The 18221-nt window shown below is 42.7% G+C and overlaps 1 protein-coding gene across 1 annotated transcript; it reads left to right on the forward strand.

Moving 5' to 3' along the window:
• The first annotated feature begins 7257 nt into the window (after positions 1-7257).
• Positions 7258-17987, forward strand: ACAT2 (acetyl-CoA acetyltransferase 2). The gene is made up of 9 exons (XM_033144105.1): positions 7258-7359; positions 10115-10249; positions 12072-12253; positions 12951-13068; positions 13425-13568; positions 14435-14557; positions 15959-16113; positions 16873-16983; positions 17758-17987. The coding sequence occupies exons 1-9, from the start codon at positions 7305-7307 to the stop codon at positions 17923-17925; spliced, it is 1191 nt and encodes a 396-aa protein (XP_032999996.1). The 5' UTR covers positions 7258-7304; the 3' UTR covers positions 17926-17987.
• The last annotated feature ends 234 nt before the right edge of the window (positions 17988-18221 follow it).

An 18221-nucleotide genomic window follows, 5' to 3' on the forward strand; every position in this document is an offset into this window, starting at 1 on the left:
CAGTGGTCTGCAGGGTTTATACAAAAGCAGGAGGGGAGGAGAAAAAATAATAATTAAAATATGTGCTTCATGCTAGCCAAACTGTGCTGTAGGCCATAGGCACCGTTCTGCTATATGCCTCATTCTTTGTATAATCTATAAAGTTACCCTAGACTGCATAAAAATTATTATATTTCCCCTGGCCTCTTGCTATCTTTGATTTTCATGTCAATTTCCCCAATAATGCTACCTGCCAGATCACCTTATACCACCGGTCCTGGCAATGGTTGTCCTTGCCGCTTTTAACAAATTGGTTATAAGTTCTTTGTTTCTAATTTGTGGTGTGTCTTGTACAGGTTAAGCAGAGCCAGCCCAGTCCTGGGGTCATGGGTATTGTCTGCATTGTGATCAAAGATATCTCTTTAAAAACATTTGGTGGGAATCAAATTGGGATTTAGAAATTGAAGAAGAGGCATAATGCGAAGATTGCAGGTGTGATTCCCGTAAGGGACAGCTGCATATTCTTATGTTGCAGGGGGTTAGACTAGATAATCCTCAGGGTCCTTTATAATCTATGATTATAGCAGCTGCTGTAAGGGATGTCATTGTGTACTTTTGTTTCAGGTAGCAAAATGTCTTGGTCTAGCCCTGCATTAGGGTTGGAAGGAAAAGTAAGTATTGCATATAATTCAGTTCCCTCCCAACCTTTCAGTTCTCTCTTGTCTATCTCTCTTTTTAAGAACCTTAGCCTCAAAATTTTGAGAAATACTATTTTGAGAAATAATATTCTGGTGACATTTAAAGTGGGGCAAATGTAACTTGTGAACAATGGCAATTGGCATTGTGCAAAGAAATGTGAGAAGGAATTTATTAAAGTGTTTTATTGTAGTTTCAACCTTTGTAAAGCAACAACAACCCATTCTGTGTTTTCTTAGCAGTGTTGCCTCCAGCATATTGGCAGGAGTAAAATACCGGTAAATAAAGTACACTCATCACTAGAGGGCAGATCTGCTATGAACAGAAAAAGAACTCTGGAATTAACTAACTCCACAAACACATTTTTTTAAGGGGAAAAGTGTGACTGTTCCCTATAGGGCTGGTAGAATTACCAGGGTTTACTTAACAGTAGAAATCCATGTTGTAATTCTGTGGAAATGTCTTGTTTTCCATGTGTAAATACATTGACATGGAAGCCCCCATCTAACACTAATAGCATTTCAAAGTATCTGGAATACACCTATGCATCATTCCTACAGTTTTTTAAAAATTGATCATGGGGTTTCCGTACTTGTCTCTGCTAAGGATGGTGATGCAACAGGAAAAGCATTTCCACATGTATCTGTGGTGCTATTATTTAGTTAAACGATAAAGCATAAACATACCCTTATTTACTCAGAAGTGACCCTAAATCAATATGTTCAATGAGATTTACTCCCAGGTAAGGTACCTAGCATTCCCACCTTAAACTGTTATGGATGATGCTAAGGTCCTCTGGAGATTCTAGCTCTACAGAAATATGAGGGAATTTTGTCTCAGAGGTCCTGGAACTACTCTGGCATTAAAACTCCCAGGTTTTATTACAGGGATGAAGAAGGAGAGAAGAGTTAAATTTACACTTTAAGCTGTAGTTAAATTTACACTTTAAGCTGTAGGCATACTCACAAAAACTATTACTTCGCTATTCTCTAAAAAATAAAAATAAAAGGAAGTCTATATGTGGCAGTTGAAGAAAAGTGAAGACTGAAAACAGTATCAAGGTGGGTCATGGTATGAACAACCCTTAACAGAAGTAGGGCCAATAAGATGAGCTTGTTCATAATTTTACTGACAAGCAGAATTGCCTAAAGAGGTCAAAAGTGGTCCACATTTGCCAAGGGAGAGGCTCATAGGAGGTCCAGGGTCCAGGCATGAAGGCAGCCTCAAAACAAGGAATATTAATCCTGGATGATATGTATCAAATGATATTAGATAACAGGTGGTCATAACTCATAAGATCAGGACATAGGAAAGGTGAAGCAGATGCCACAGCTGGAATTCATAGCTGTTAAAGCATTGGAGACTGGAGTAGTCTTGACATAGTGGCTGGGAACTCGCAAGAAACAATGCCCAGGAGTAACTACAGTGGTACCTCGGGTTAAGAACTTAATTCGTTCTGGAGGTCCGTTCTTAACCTGAAACTGTTCTTAACCTGAGGTACCACTTTAGCTAATGGGGCCTCCCGCTGCTGCCATGCAATTTTTGTTCTCATCCTGAAGTAAAGATCTTAACCCGAGGTACTATTTCTGGGTTAGTGGAGTCTGTAACCTGAAGCATCTGTAACCTGAAGCGTCCGTAACCCGAGGTACCACTGTACTGTGAAGGGGATTATAATTCAATCTAATCATCTTGGAGAATGTTTGTGTCAGAGGTTCTCGGATGGTGAGCCACTAGTAGTCTATGAGCTCCATTCAGATGGAATGTCAAATTCAGCTTTATCATTGGTGGTGGGACCACAACGTAAAGGTAAAGGGATCCCTGACAATTAAGTCCAGTCGCGGATGACTCTGGGGTTGCGGTGCTCATCTCACTTTACTGGCCAAGGGAGCCGGCGTCCAGTTTCTGGGTCATGTGGCCAGCATGACTAAGCCGCTTCTGGCAAACTAGAGCAGTGCACGGAAGCGCCATTTACCTTGCTGCCAGAGCAGTACCTATTTATCTACTTGCACTTTGACGTCCTTTTGAACTGCTAGGTTGGCAGGAGCAGGGACCAAACAACGGGAGCTCACCCCGTTGTGGGGATTCGAACTGCCGACCTTCTGATCAGCAAGTCCTAGGACTGTGGTTTAGACCAGTGTTTTTCAACCACTGTTCCGCGGCACACTAGTGTGCCGCGAGATGTTGCCTGGTGTGCCGTGGGAAAAATTGAAAAATTACTTTATATATAGTCAATATAGGCACAGACTTAAATTTTTTAACATTTTCTAATGGTGGTGTGCCTCGTGATTTTTTTCATGAAACAAGTGTGCCTTTGCCCAAAAAAGGTTGAAAAACACTGGTTTAGACCACAGCACCACCCACTTCCTGGGACCACAACTACTACAGTGGGAAGCTGCAGTAGTAGTAGTCCCACCAAATATAAGTACACACTGTTTAATAGTGAAATCAAATGGGGAAATACCCCAAACTAGAACCATATTTTATTCACTAATTGTTTTAAGTTGATGCAGAATTTGTTGTCAGAATTGTTCTAATAAGTTGATGTATTTCAGTTTTATAAACTGTTGCAGAATTGTTTGTGATACATAAGAACCATTAACACTTCTGACTTCTTAATAGATCTTCAAGTTCTTAAAATGGCATGTGCTGTGGAAAATGCAACCACACATTATGTCACTCTATATTGTTTGTTTGTTCTGCATTTGGATACCTCTTAAAATATTGTAACCAAATTTTGCATGATGGTTCTGCATGCCGTTTTGAATCAATATGATGGACTGAACCTTCCAAAACTGCACTGATTTTTAGTGCATTAGAATTTCCAAGCAACACTGGGTTCAAGGTGCTAGTGATGGATATATTGGTGGTAGTGGGGTGTTTTTAAAAAGTAGGAGAAAAATAAAATCTCATCATGACTACTATTCTGAATACACTTTTGCGTATCCCCTCAGACATCAGCAGTTTTTACTGAAATAACACAGGATCATTTTGACAAGAAGGCATTACGAAATGAACTAATATCCACACACACACCCCTGCAACTATTTGTTAATGTTTATTTAGTGTGCCAGGAATGGTAGATTCTTGGCTTCAATTTTTTGCTGGCATTCACCTTCAGAAGGACCTCTTAACTTTCATAGTTGATGATTTACCAACTTTTCTAAACTCTCTATTATTTGATTACACTAGCAGTTCACCTTAATGTGACATTTGACCATCATTTGCAGTGATGACATAGGATGGTATCCAGTGAACTTCCATTCATGTAATGACTTCCACTTGTACCTCCTTCTCCTCCTACCCGCCAGCCCCCAATCTGTTTTAGGGGTTCCCCTAACCCTGCAGAGCAGATTTGAGGGAGTGCACAAGGAGGTTAGAGGGAGGGGAAGAGAACAACTTCATTGCAAACAACTCCTATTATATATTTTTGTTTTATACAGTACTTTAGAATATTCAAAGTACTGCACATAGAATATCAGTAATTTTACACTATTGCTGTAGGATCAATTATTGTTATTCCCATATTGCACATAGGGGACAGGTGGAGAAACAGAAGTTTGCCTTTCGTCTACTTACTCAACAAACCGAATTTCACAAAGGAAAGGGAAGGTGGTATGGCCACTATAAGCCTGCACTGCTTTACTGCTATTTATCAGCATCTGCAACATGTGAATACTCAATAATAAGAAGTCTCCTTTGAAAAACAGAAGAGAAAGTGACAGAGCACCATTTGTCACCTAGCTAGAACATATAATCAATGAACTATAGCCCATTTAGGACAAGGGCACTCTCATGTCAGAGGCTTGGGTAGCAGGCCTTTCCTTGCTTATAGATCCCCCATCTACTTACAGCAACAGGCCAAATGATAGTATCACCAGATCTGCTAGTGCATTAGCACACACATTTACACAAACATCTCTTGCACACATGTTCACTGAAGGGCTAATTTAGCAGAATAAAAAAATAGCATTCATGGATTATTTACTGGAGATTATTATGTGCACATATGCACTGTGTTTTCCCAAAAATAAGACATACCCATAAAATAAGTCGTAGCAGGATTTCTAAGCATTTGTGCGATATAAGCCATACCCTGAAAATAAGATATAGTGATAGGCGTGGCTATGCAGCGCACCAACGCGGAGCGGTTAAGAAGACTGGCAGCAACTGACGTAATAAAAATAAGACATCCCCTGAAAATAAGCCATAGTGTGTCTTCTTGAGGAAAAATAAATATAAGACAGTGTCTTATTTTCGGGGAAACACGGCACTTGTATTGGCTTTGATAACCTTACGTCATTTGGGAATTTAACATAGACCAATATTAGTATGCTTGCTGCTTGTTATAATTGTAATATTTATTTTAAAATGACTAAAAGTTTAGAGCTGGCTTCATGTCAATATAAAATGATTCACAAGTAATAATAGCCTACAATTTTGGAGCTTGAAACACCACTATAGAATAATGCTGTACACAAGCAAGGCCTGGACAATATACTTAATTACCATTGCAGAGATTGGGGTGAATAAGCGGAGAGTTATCAAATAGGAATTATGAGGCAGAGTCTTAAAGGCCCAGCTTTGCAGAAATGGAAAAACCAGAAAAGGTTCCATGTCATGAAATGGAAAATTCTGGGAGATGAGGAAAGTTGAGATGCAGTATTTACCCATCTGGTAACAGAAGAAAAAGGGAGAAGGAAGGGTTCTTCACTGTAACTTAGAGGTTTACTACCACAAATGGACTAGCAGTTCACAATGGAGCTCAATGCGATTGGTCATGCATGTGATTGATCAGATCTTTTATAAGACAGAATTTAATATAGTTTTATTACATACTATGTAGTAATTCATGATATTTATCTGGCTGGATACTCTTTAGTATTGCATCATATGTTCCAGGGTTGAATCCTGGCACTGAAAACAGGTTCCAGAGCCAAGTTCTGTTTATGTGCTGAGTTTAAGGCACACTAGTTTGCATGCTCATATGGGAACTTCTATTCAGATCAACAAGGAAGAAATTAATGGGAAGATCATTATTTTGCACAATGACTTTCAGCAAAGCGGAAAAACAAATCTTCAATGACCAATGTTTTTGGTGAATCCTGAAGATGCACATCTTTACCCTGGTCTAGGACCCCTGAAATATATACCGGTATTTTCAGGACCAACACTATTTTTTTACTATTGCGTTTTTTAATTGTAAGCTTTTTAAGTGTTGTAAACTGTATTTTTAATTGTTGTAACCTGTCATAGGACCTTAGGGTGAAGGCTGGGTAATAAATTTAATAGTAATAATAATAATGTTAAGAATGAGTCTGCATTTTAAAGCAAATTGACTTTTTAAATTCATATTAACAAGCAATATGAAAGGAAAAGTTAAGAGTGGGCATGGCACTTCTAGGTCTTGGTTGAGACTTTACTTTCTAGAGTTCATGTCTGATTTAATGTTAAGGTGTCTAGATCTTAAGGATGCTCCCTGGAAAAAGAAGCACCTGGCTGTTTGATTTGTGCTGATAACATTGTTATAGTTATGTTGTAAACAAGTAACAATAAATAATTACAACAAATATTCTTCAGATTAACAGCTTCCTTTTTATCCATGTAAGGGCACCTGAACCTTAGTTGCCGCAAATCTTCTCTTTTGCCCAATCTGAAATTACCATGCCTGTTGGGTTAGGGTTGCCAGCTGAGGAACAATTAATGACCCATAGTGACAACTTGTTTACAACTCTTAAAACTTGGGTCCTATGCATTATTTTTGGTTAGCACTGGGGGAGAGCAGTGCTCTTGTCCCCTTACAGAGGCAGAAATCCATCCGGTTGTGCCTTTTCCAGTACAGAAATAAAATTACAGGAAAGCTTCGCCTGTTGACACCCTGCCAGGCTCCTAACCACTTGCTTGTGGCCTGTTCTGTTTTAGCCCCTCCACCCCATCTGCAAAAGAAAAAACAAATGTGCACATTACACAAATCATATAGTTTTTCACGTGAATGTGTGAAGCTGTGCTTTTCTGGGGAAGCGCTCCGAAAGCAAGCACGCACAAGCTGGGGACCCTATTGTGAGGTCATAATGTTGTTCGTCGAATCTCTGATCTCCTTATTGAGGGGGGTTAGGGAATAGAAACGATGATAAATCGATCATTTCGAATCTCTTCAGCGGGGAAACCCCGTGTCAACCTCCCCTGGGCTCCTGGGAGGAAGGCTGAGGGAGTGATAACTGCAAGTCCTCAGATTTAGGTATGTAGCCGTGTTGGCGTCTGACGCAGTCGAAATATATATAAAAATAAATTGTCCAGTAGCACCTTAGAGACCAACTAAGTTTGTTCTGGGTATAAGCTTTCGAGTGCATCTGAAGCTTCCCGCACACTTGCATCCTCCATCTTTTTGGCACGGAGACGGCGTCACCTTCGAAGCCTCTCTGGGAGCGAAAACGCAACCTCCCGTCTTCTCAGACCCCTCCCGCCTCCCGCCTGTCAGCCAAGCCCTCCATGACGAAGGCGTTTGAGGGGGTGGGAGTAGCCCCGCGCAGCCAATGAGAACGCGCGTGGGACTTTCGGGCGGCGCGAGGCGGCTTAAGAGCCAGGCGTAAGATGCAGCAGGACCAGTGGCCGAAGCGGGACCTGGAGGCGGCATGGATGCAAGCGGGGAAAGTGTTGTGCTCGTGGCTGCTGTCAGGACCCCGATCGGTGAGTGGGAGAGCGCGCAAGGCCGGCTGCGGCGGCTTTGGAGTGGGGGTGGGGGAAATCTTTCACCCATTGGAGGCGCTCCGCTTCCTTTCTGACCTTGATCGTTGATGTAAACCTCCACATTGTATTTTGCATAGTTAAGTTTTTACCTCTATCTTCAGTCCACTTTATTTTATTTTATTGTTATGGCTAGTGGCTGATGCAATTAAAGATTCTTCTGATCTGATCTTTCCGATCGCGGCTGGAAAGCGAAGCAATCGCTCGGGCGTCGCTACTTCGCCTATTGCAGTGCCTGTCCAGTATCATTTTAGTGCCCCTCCAGTTGAGCTGTAGCCCATTTCTCATGGAAGGGGAACTGCAGAATTGAAGGAAGGATGGGGGCAATTTAGATTGGCCAGCCCTACGTGGCTTTAAGAGAGGACGAAGCGTGCGAGAATCTGAAGATGAGCTCTCGTTTTGATCCATTAGACGTCATCCCAAATCAACGTGCTGGTTGGCCCTAATCAAACGTTAAATAATATTTTTGTGATTTCAACCGTATTGAAGGTGGGCGCCTTGTAAATTTTGACTAAACTCTTCTCTGTTTTCATGAGGACTGCAAGCTTTCAGAGCAATTTTCCCGAGATCGCCCAAACCTAACCGTGCAAACATGTCAACTCGGAAGCCAGCCAGCCGCGTTGAGTTCAATAGAACTGGCAACCTAATCTTCATTTCGGAGTTTCTAATTTTCGTGGAATACTTGTGTTGTAGAGCCAGTGGTAAATATTAACGTGGTCAATTCAGGCTCCGCCTCGCCCAGTGATTGGGTAGGAGCTGTAGAGCCACCGAGTGGAGCAGCCCTGTGATTGCTTCGTGAGAGGCGCTGACGAATCGCGCTTCCTCCGATTGGCTTGCGGCGGGTAGAACCATGAAAGCTCGGCCCGCTTCTGTTCTCGCATTAGATTAACAGAACCTAACGCTGCTCTTTAGCCAGTCCTCTGCAAAGAGATGGCAGCAAGGTAGAAGCAGTGCCGGATTTACGTATAAGCTAAACAAGCTATATCTTAGGGCCCCACTCTCTTGGGGGCCCCTAAAAAATTTAAAGGGAAAAAAACGCCTGGATGTACATTTCCAAAATATAAGATAAAAAACAAATAAAATAAAACCTACATACAGCAACAGTGTATGTAGTAGTGTTTTGTGTTGCGTAGGTTCCTATGAAGTAAGTAATGGCCCCTGCCTGCTAGCCTGCTCCCTAAAATATCAGTGGTTTGCTCATTTCTATATGAAGGGTGCCTACATTCTGCATGTGTAAATGGCTTTAATAATAATAATAATAATAATAATAATAATAATAATAATAATTTATTATTTATACCCCGCCCATCTGGCCGGGTCTCCCCAGCCACTCTGGGCGGCCTCCAACAAATACCAAAATACAATACAGAGTCACAAATTAAAAACTTCCCTAAACAGATACCTTTAGATACCTATTAGGTCCATAAATTACAATATAGCATATATTCAACACAAAAAACCACAACAATTTGTTGTTGACAAAGGACAGGTGGACATATAAAGGGCCCCATTACCTTCAGTAGCTTAGGGCCTCATCAAACCTAAATCTGGCCCTGGGTAGAAGGATGTGGCTCTTGGGTCATGTCCTTGGAGAGGGGGATCCAGGGTCAGCAACTCGCTTTGGGAGAAAGCTGCAATGCCAACACCTGAACTAAAAAATGCAGCTCGGGTACCTCTGAACATGTGCAGAGTTGTTTTCAACATTGATCACATGTGGCATGTCTTTATGAGGGGCGTGTTTCCTCTTTGTGTAACCGCAGGACGAAATAGATTATTGCCTCTACTTTAATGCAGCCTCTAATCTTCTTTGACAAGTTTACTCTTTTGTCTTCTATTTAAAGATCATCTTTCCCCACTCATGATGGTCTATTTTTTATTCTCCATACTAACTCTTAATATTTACACTGGTTATTGCACAACTTAGCTTTAATACACCTGCCTCTCTCTTTTTATTTGGCTTCACGCCAGAGTTTCCTGTTTGACAATGAATACTACGTTTTTAAAACCCATTTTGCACAAAGCAAGTGTGAAGAGCGGCACAGGCAGTGTGTGTGATATGGGGTATGTTGCATTGAGGAGAGAGTGCTTTCCCACCCCAAATTTAGATGATTTTGAGCATGAATGACTGAAACTGAAAGACAGCAAAATATAAACCAAACCAAAGGAAGCCTTTAGTTGCATAATGCTCAGTCATGGGCATAACCAAGGGGTGGGTGGGAGGTCAGCTGCTCCCCCCCCCCCGATCAACTAAAACAATAATAATAAGAAGAAGAAGAAGAGTTTGGATTTGATATCCCGCTTTATCACTTCCCAAAGGAGTCTCAAAGCGGCTAACATTCTCCTTTCCCTTCCTCCCCCACAACAAAATACTTAATTAACTGAAGTTCTGCCCCCAAAGAATATGTCTGCTCCCACCAACCTAAATCCTTCCTTATTGGGAGTAAGTCTCATTTGAATTAGTGAGACCAATTTTAAAGTCAGCATGGACAAGATAATGTTTCACTTATGCACAAAGATTTACTAGGAAACATAATTTGAGTCATATGTACCATTCCAGTTATGCAACACCCCACCCCATATTACTTCATTTACATATGCCTTACTGGACCTGGCTTCACAAACCTTTTCCTAAAGTACTTATTTTGTGGTTGAAAAAGGCCTGTCTGTAGTATAACAACTTAACTTGCATTTTATCTAGGCTCCTTCAATGGTTCCTTGTCTACTTTGCACGCCCATGAGCTGGCTTCCGTGGCCATTAAGGAAACCTTGAAGAGGGCAAAAATTGAACCTAAAGAAGTATCTGAGGTTATATTTGGACATGTCTTGACTGCAGGTATGTCTTAAGTGAACCAGTTTTCTCAGGTGCTGGTCTGGAATCTGTTTTGCCCTCTTTGCTAGGGCTTTTGTAATACTTAGACAAGATATGCATTCATACTATGAGTCATATTTTTTAATCTTCCTCTACTGTACAGCTCACCTTCTCTTCCCCTGTGTAAGTAGGGTTCCCAGCTTACAGAACGTTGTCTTGTAACCTTTCATTGCCCCTGGCAGCCAGAGATGAAGCAACTGTGACTGCTCCTTCTCTGGTCCTGTCACCTGCCCTCTCTGCCACAACATATAGTGCCACATCAGTCGAAACATGTGGTGGGCCACACTGCCAGAGAAGAAGCTTCATAGATAAGCCACAGCTCTCTCACCTCCAGCAGCACCAGGGATATTCAAGCTACAATAATTTGCTGGATTGCAACCCTATTTAACAGTTTTATTCATCCCGGTGCTGGTATATCAAATTTCCCGAGAGCAAATACTTGGATTTTATTTGTGAGCAAATGGTAGCAAACATTAATTAATTCAATTAATTCGATTAAATCTCAGAAGGGATTTCCAAAATAACCTTACCGCAGGTTGCATCATAACTCATGGGAAGTTGGTTTATAAGGGAGCAGTTGTCTTCTAAGGAATAATTGCTTAGTAGGAAGAGATTCCCTTACCTTGAAAGGTCAACATAGAGTTTAAAATCCTGTCACAGCACATCCCTACATGCTAACCAAGGGGTGGGGAGCCTTCTTCCATCTGAGGGCAGCAGTCCATTTCTGGGCAACCTTCCAGGGGCCGAAGGCCAGTAGAGAGGGAAAGGGCAGAGGGAAAAGTCAATGGAGTGGTTGAGGTGAATTTGCACAGTAGGCTACTTTCTCCACACTCACACATCCCTCCACCCCAAGAGCTCTGAAAGGTTGTATTTTGCCCTTTTGTCAGAAGTTCCCAACCCTCCCTCATTCTGCGAATGAATCTTATAAAAATGTTCCTTGCCCGCTCCTGAATTTCCAGTCCACAATAATCCCATTCACTACCTATGCTCCCCCTGATACCTTGTCACTCCCTAACCCTGGTTCATACTTTCTTCCTAATCCCTCGCTTGCTGAGCCCCTCACAGTCTTGCCCCATCCAAGCTAACCTGAGATGGTCTTCCATGGTTAAGCATCCTCTAGTAGACAGTTGCCTACAGAGAAATTCCTTCGGGGGAGGGCTGAGGTGACATAGGGTGTCCTCATAACAAAAATTACCTAGGGTTTGAAGTTGCAGAATTCGGGTTGCAGCACTTCACTGACTAGAACTTATTGCGGGAAACCAGGCACCTTCTTTCTAACTGGCAGAACTGTTGTGCAGGTTTGAAAAGTGGTCAGGAAGCAAGGAGGTTTTAGTTTGACTCCTGGAAGGTGCCCAGAAAAGGAACATGAAGACAGAGGGAAGGTGCAGAAGTTGTGTCAGTGGAACGTGGGAGTTCAAAACTAAATGAAGCTCAGCTCATAGGAATGTTGTAATTTATCTTGAAGGCACAGAAGCCCCAAATCAGGTGTCAGGGACTAGCTGAAAACACCAGGAAATCCAGAGCAGAGGTGACTTGAGCAACCCAAAGGCAGGTGTTGAAATGCAGAGTTAAGTGTAGGTTTTGGAAAGCAGTGTCTGCTTCTGCAAGCAAGAACCAGCTATCTACTTAAAAACAAAACAGGATGCTTGAGAGTATTGTAGCCAAATAGTGTTTCTGTGTCTTTTTTGCCTTTTCATATGGAAAGGAATGTTGGGCAGGGGGAAGGAATGAGAGCAATTGATTCTGGTTGTCTCTGCATGCTTATGAATTCTTTCTATTTCTGCAGGTGCTGGTCAGAATCCTGCCCGACAAGCCAGTGTCGCCGCTGGGATTCCATATGAGATACCTGCTTGGAGCTGCCAGATGATATGCGGTTCAGGCCTGAAAGCCGTGTGCTTAGGCGCTCAGTCCATCATGGTAGGAGATTCCAGTATTGTAGTGGCTGGAGGCATGGAAAACATGAGCAAGGTGAGCCTTTTGCTGTTCATAAAAGGGCCCTCAGGCCCTCAGACTTGGTTGGTTTTTTCAGGTTAGTGGTTTGGAACAATTCTCAGGGCGGAAAGATTTGGACTAGTTCAGAATAGCCATTAGTTGCATGGTGGAATCATTATGACGGAAACAAAGCTGGGTCTAACAACATCCCCAAACTGTAGACATGGGGTGGCAGAGTGTGTGTGTAATTCAATGGCTCAGTTAAGTAAAGTTAGACTCTGGACTTAATTGACTAATGGGGGCTCCCCTCTTTAGATGGCAATCGTTTCACTTCAAATCACAGTCCTGCTGTGTTAGGAGCCTTCCTGCTCATTCCTCTCTTTTTGCCCTAAAGTCCTGACATCACCAGTGGTGCAACCCCATACAGAACAACTTTGCCAACTGAGCATACCTTGAATGTCTCTGGATTCACCATTTCCCCATGTATGGCCTACTCAGATCATCACCAGCTCTCAACGGGCTCCTGTCACCTCCTACGTGATTCTTTCAACTGGGGTTGCATCTTCCATAAGCAAACCATGTTCTGTGGCCCTTTCCGTAGGCCCCATTTGTTTACAGAAGGCAGAAGAGCTGTGACATGACGAGGGACTGGCCAGAAGAGACTTTATTTCCACCCACCTCCAAACAACATCATTCTTAGAATTCTAAATGTGTCAAAATGATGTGCTTGCAGGCGCCGCATGTCATTCATATGCGCAATGGGATGAAGATGGGGGAAGCCTCCTTGCAGGACACTCTGATCTTGGATGGTTTGACAGATGCCTTCTACCACTACCACATGGGTATAACTGGTAAGCCACATGATTCTTCCAAATGGCATTGTCAAGTGGGTGGGGGAAGAGTATAGTTCAATATTGGGTATTATTTTTATTTCTTAAATATTTTTATTTATTAAATATTAGATGGACAGTTTCAGCTTTCACATTTCTTTCATCAATAGCTTTAAACATTTATTTAAGCAACAGGCATACCTTTCCAACAAAATAGATTTGATCGTGTCAGGAGTAAGCACTGAACGTTGGAGGCAGCATGTTCCCATAATTCATTACTGAACTTCTGATGCAATTAAAGCTGTGCTGTGCGTATGGCAATGGGACTCTTGCTGCATCTTGATAATGACTATATACTCCCCAACTCCTGGTTTCAGCTGAAAATGTTGCCAAGCAATGGCAGGTTAGTCGAGAGGAGCAAGATCAACTGGCTGTACAGTCACAGAACAAGGCTGAAAATGCCCAAAAGGCTGGATATTTTGATAAAGAGATTGTTCCTGTTCCTGTGCCTTCTAGGAAAGGTGAGTATGCATTCATAGCAACAACTGTTCTGGGTACAGGGCGTATGACTAGTTATCATGGTCTGTATCTGTTTCTGTGCTTCAGTTCTTCCTCTGTTATCACGGATAATGATCTAACTCAGAGGAGTCTGGCCCACAAGCTTAGTAATTTACACTGTCACTGTGATAAGTAAAGTTGAAATGATGAACGGTAACCATTTCACTGCTGCCTGGCTGCAAAGCAATTTTTCAGAGGTGTCCTGTTTGAAACGGTTCTGAGCCAATGTTTCCTGACCTTCTGAAACTTTGTCTTAAAGTCTAATTCATTTAACATTAAGTAAAAAGAAAGGTGGAACCTCAGAAGCCGAAGGTTTCATGGGTTAACTCCAAGCAGTACTGTTGTTGTGTACCTTTGTACGTATTGGAAGTAGACCGGAGCCCTAGGCATTCTTCAGTGGGAACACAGAATTGCTACGAGTTGTTGTGTGAGGAGTTGTGTGTCCTCTCCTACTGTGCAGGGCTGGCTCTGCAAGCACAGAGCGACTGCTTCCATAGAAGTGAATGGGAGAGGACAGGGTGGGGTATGGTTTGGGGGCAGGGAGATGAATTTCCATTTGGATAGGGTGGCGCTGTGGTCTAAGCCACTGAGCCTAGGGCTTGCCGACCCAAAGGTTGGTGGTTTGAAGCGGCTTAGTCATACTGGCCACATGACCCGGAAGCTGTCTACGGACAAACGCTGGCTCCCTTGGCCTATAGAGCGGGATGAGCGCCGCAACCCCCGAGTCGTCTGCGGTCAGGGGTACCTTTACCTTTACTTTACCGAGATCTTAGGTTCCATTTTGACTTCTACATAGACAGTTCTTTCTGAAATACTTGCTGTCTTGCAGGTCCAGTCGAAGTGAAAGAAGATGAGCATCCTCGCCCTGGTAGCAAGTTGGAAACGCTGGCAAAGCTCAGGCCTTTTTTTATAACTGATGGAACAGGAACCGTGACCGCCGCAAATGCCTCAGGTTTGTTTAAGATGTTATAAACCATTTTTAATATGTGTTTTAATTTTGTAACCCATCCCAGGACCTGAAGGTGAAGGGTGGGTAATAAAGGATCATAATGGATACCACTTAAATATAATGCTTAAAATGCATCTGCTTCAAGCAAGTTTTATTTAACTTCAGATAGATACAATCAGGAATACCTGGGGCAGGGGAAAGGCTTGTATTTTCTCCAACCACAACTTGGGGCATTGCAGTGTGGTGGGGGTGTGGGAGGTGGTTGTTAGGCCTTTCCACAGTAGAGTCTTACGACTCAGCTAGACTGCTATGCATTGGTATGTGCGATATAACATTGTGCCACCAGATGGTGACGTGGAGTCTCGTTTTTCTCTACCTGTTTTCCCTGTTTAAATTTACAACGCTCTAAAGTGAAACGCTTCTTTGATATGCCTAGATCCAGCCTTAAAGACCAGTACAAAGTACTGTTTGTAAAATACAGTTTGCCATGTGGAATCCCAAAGCCTCTTTTAAAATGTTGTGTTGTCCTCGCAAAATTGAAAGGTGTGTTTCTGTCCCTCATGAACAACCCTCAAAGGGGGGAACTCGGTATGGACTGAACACGCTCAGTGGGCATGGAATGCTGATGACGGAGGGCGGGAAAATATGTAGCCAAGACAGCACCAAGCTGGGAATCCCCACCTTTGCGGAAGTACAAAGAAATGTATAAATCTTTAGGAGAAATCTGCAAGGGGGAAACCCTCAAAACTTCCCAGTGAGGAATAAGTGTGCTCAGTCACCGCAGGATGCTGATGGGCTAGGGCTGGGGTGGGTGGTGGGGAGGTGAGAATGGAAAACTGGGATGGAGGGATAAGCTGGAATGTTTTGAATCCTGAACAGGAGAACTGAGCCATACTGCAACATTTTGTGGCAGGTTACACTATTCAATATACCATCCTTAAACAATTTGGTTAAGTGCAGTACTGATAACTTACTGATGACTACAATTTTGAAGAGGATAGTGTTCCTATCAACCACTTTGAAGTTGTTGTTTTTTACAGTCAAGTGGTGTATAAATTTTATAAAATACATGACTAAAATACGATCGTTATATTTGTATACAAGCCTCATTTGCCATCACTTTCCAGTTGTGACATGGGGGGGGGGTAGCTCTAGTATTGTTTGTGGGGAATATCTGCCTGTTAAATTTGGCCCACTAGGGTCGTGGGGATAAGGATGTGGCCCACTGGCCAGAAAAAAGTGTTCACTCTTGTGCTAATAGGTAGCTGAAGGGCAGAGGGCAAAAGATTTCTACTGTGGTAGTTCTCTCTACTTTCAGGATTTTCTCTACCTGGAGAACACTTTCAATGGCACGTTTTGGGTCTCAAGCCGTGTCCTCTCTCCCCCCCCCCCACTCCACCCCAGGTCTAAATGATGGTGCTGCAGCTGTAATTCTCATGAAGAAAGCTGAAGCCCTTAAACGAGGTCTTGCCCCTTTGGCACGGATTGTATCCTGGGCCCAAGCTGGTGTAGATCCTTCTGTCATGGGGATTGCGCCTGTCTCAGCCATAAAGAAAGCTGTAAGTAATATATTGGGAACAGGGTGAACCTTTTCAGGATAGCTGGTTAATCCTGAGTAACAAATCTTGTATTAAACATAGATTCCTCCCGAACGATATACTGCAATTTTTCGCCAAAAGACGCCCCTATGTATAAGATGCCTGCTGTTTTGGGGGACTCATTAAGAAAATGGGGGGCAGGGAGATGTATCTGTATAAGACGCCCGCTAATTTTTGACATTATTTTTTAGGGGGGGAACCTAGTCCTATATACGGAAAATTACAGTAATTTTTTTAATGTTTTGGTCAGTGCCATTTTTCTAGAAAAAAGGTGCTGGAACTCACCATGAACACCTCCCTTGTTCTCCTATAATGGCAATAGCGCCCACCTGAGAGGTGCTGGAACTGATTTCTGGCGAGTTCCGGCTGGAAAGCAAGCCCTGATTTTGGGCAATCTTCAGCTGATGCTAAATTACTGTTTTCCAAGCACTGCACTCCCTTTAGTTTCTATGAATAAATCTGAGACATTGGCACACATATTTTCTGTGACTCACACTATTTAATCAGCCTATGTGTAAAATTTTGCATCTTCCACGTTAACGGGAAGGCTTCGAACAGTATTTTTAGTCAATAACCAACTGCCCATAGCATTACCCTCTTTTCCTAATGTCTGGAATCTAGTTGGCTATATTTCGCTTCTAAAACCTGAAGGCACACAGACCAACTTTGCTGCTAATGGCTTGAAGCCTTGATGTTAATTACTTGTTTGCCCTTCTGCAGCTGGAAAAAGCAGGTTGGACAGTGGATCAAGTGGACTTGTATGAAATCAATGAAGCGTATGCTGCTCTAGGTTGTGCGGTAACAAGAGAGCTAAAACTGAACCCAGAAAAGGTATGTCCTGAAAGCTCAATACACTAATCATCTAACCTTATCTGACAAAGGGAGAGATAATTAGGTGCAGCCTCTCAAATAAGCTGGAAGGCATTCAGAATAAATTTGCATATATTGGGGGGTTGGTAAATAAAGGCTCATTTCATTTAAGGAAGGGGATGATTTGGGGGCGGGGGAGCCTCCTAGTGGAAAAAGTGTCAGGCCCAGGTACCAGATGCACCTCTCTAGGCCTTTATCTGGTCCTTGATACATTTTGAGGCCTGCCAGGAATGCATCCTTGAACTACAATGACACACCTCAATTGCATCAGAACTTGGTCACACCTCCATGCCCCTCCTATTAGCTCCACCAAGTCTACTGGCTACTAGCCATTGCTGGAATGAAGGTGCCTGTGTTGCTTTGAAGAATTTGGGGGGTCACTCCCCTTCCAAATAGACTCACTTTACCTCCCTCAACTCCCAGGTTTGCAGCCAGTTTTTTCTGGAATGCTGCTCATCAACATGGCTTTTAAAGAGAATTCAGAGAGTATTGCTGCAACTATCACATTAGTAACGTTCCTCACCCTAACTGGTCCTTTTCCTGACTATCTGTAATGTTTTTTTTAAAAAAATAAAATAAAATAAAAAATAGGTAATCTCTCCAGTGAAGGCTGGTTAGAATGTCAATGAGGCATCTCCAGTCTCTGATGCTGCTGTCATTTCCCTTCTTTCCCCTTTGTCTGCCTTGTTCGATGGTATACTTTATATTTAACAGGGACACTTATTTTTGTGGCAGGTGAACATTGAAGGTGGAGCTGTTGCCCTTGGCCATCCTCTTGGAGCATCTGGTTGTCGGATCCTTGTTACGCTTGTGCATGCGCTGGAACGAACAGGTGGAAAACGGGGGGTTGTTGCTTTGTGTATTGGAGGAGGGATGGGCATAGCCATGTGTGTAGAAAGATAATGGAAGTGTTTCAGTAATTCTGTATTTTGTTGCATGGCTTCTAATTAAACAAACTGTCTTAACTGCCGCCTCTTCCTTCAATTACTGTGACCATGTCACTATCTCAGTTCCATCACTGCAGATGCTGTACCAACTTTAAATTACTAGTACTGTGTTGTATATAAACAAGTCATACATACTGAGATCCATATGGCCACGGGATAAATATGGCTTAAAATAGCCAATGTTCTCTGTCACATCAATCCCACTGCAGAGAGCACGCTAGTGGGCAGAATCAGTCTCTTACTTGACTTCAG

Source organism: Lacerta agilis, chromosome 3 (genome assembly GCF_009819535.1).
Source record: "Lacerta agilis isolate rLacAgi1 chromosome 3, rLacAgi1.pri, whole genome shotgun sequence".
In the NCBI taxonomy this organism is placed as follows: domain Eukaryota; kingdom Metazoa; phylum Chordata; class Lepidosauria; order Squamata; family Lacertidae; genus Lacerta; species Lacerta agilis.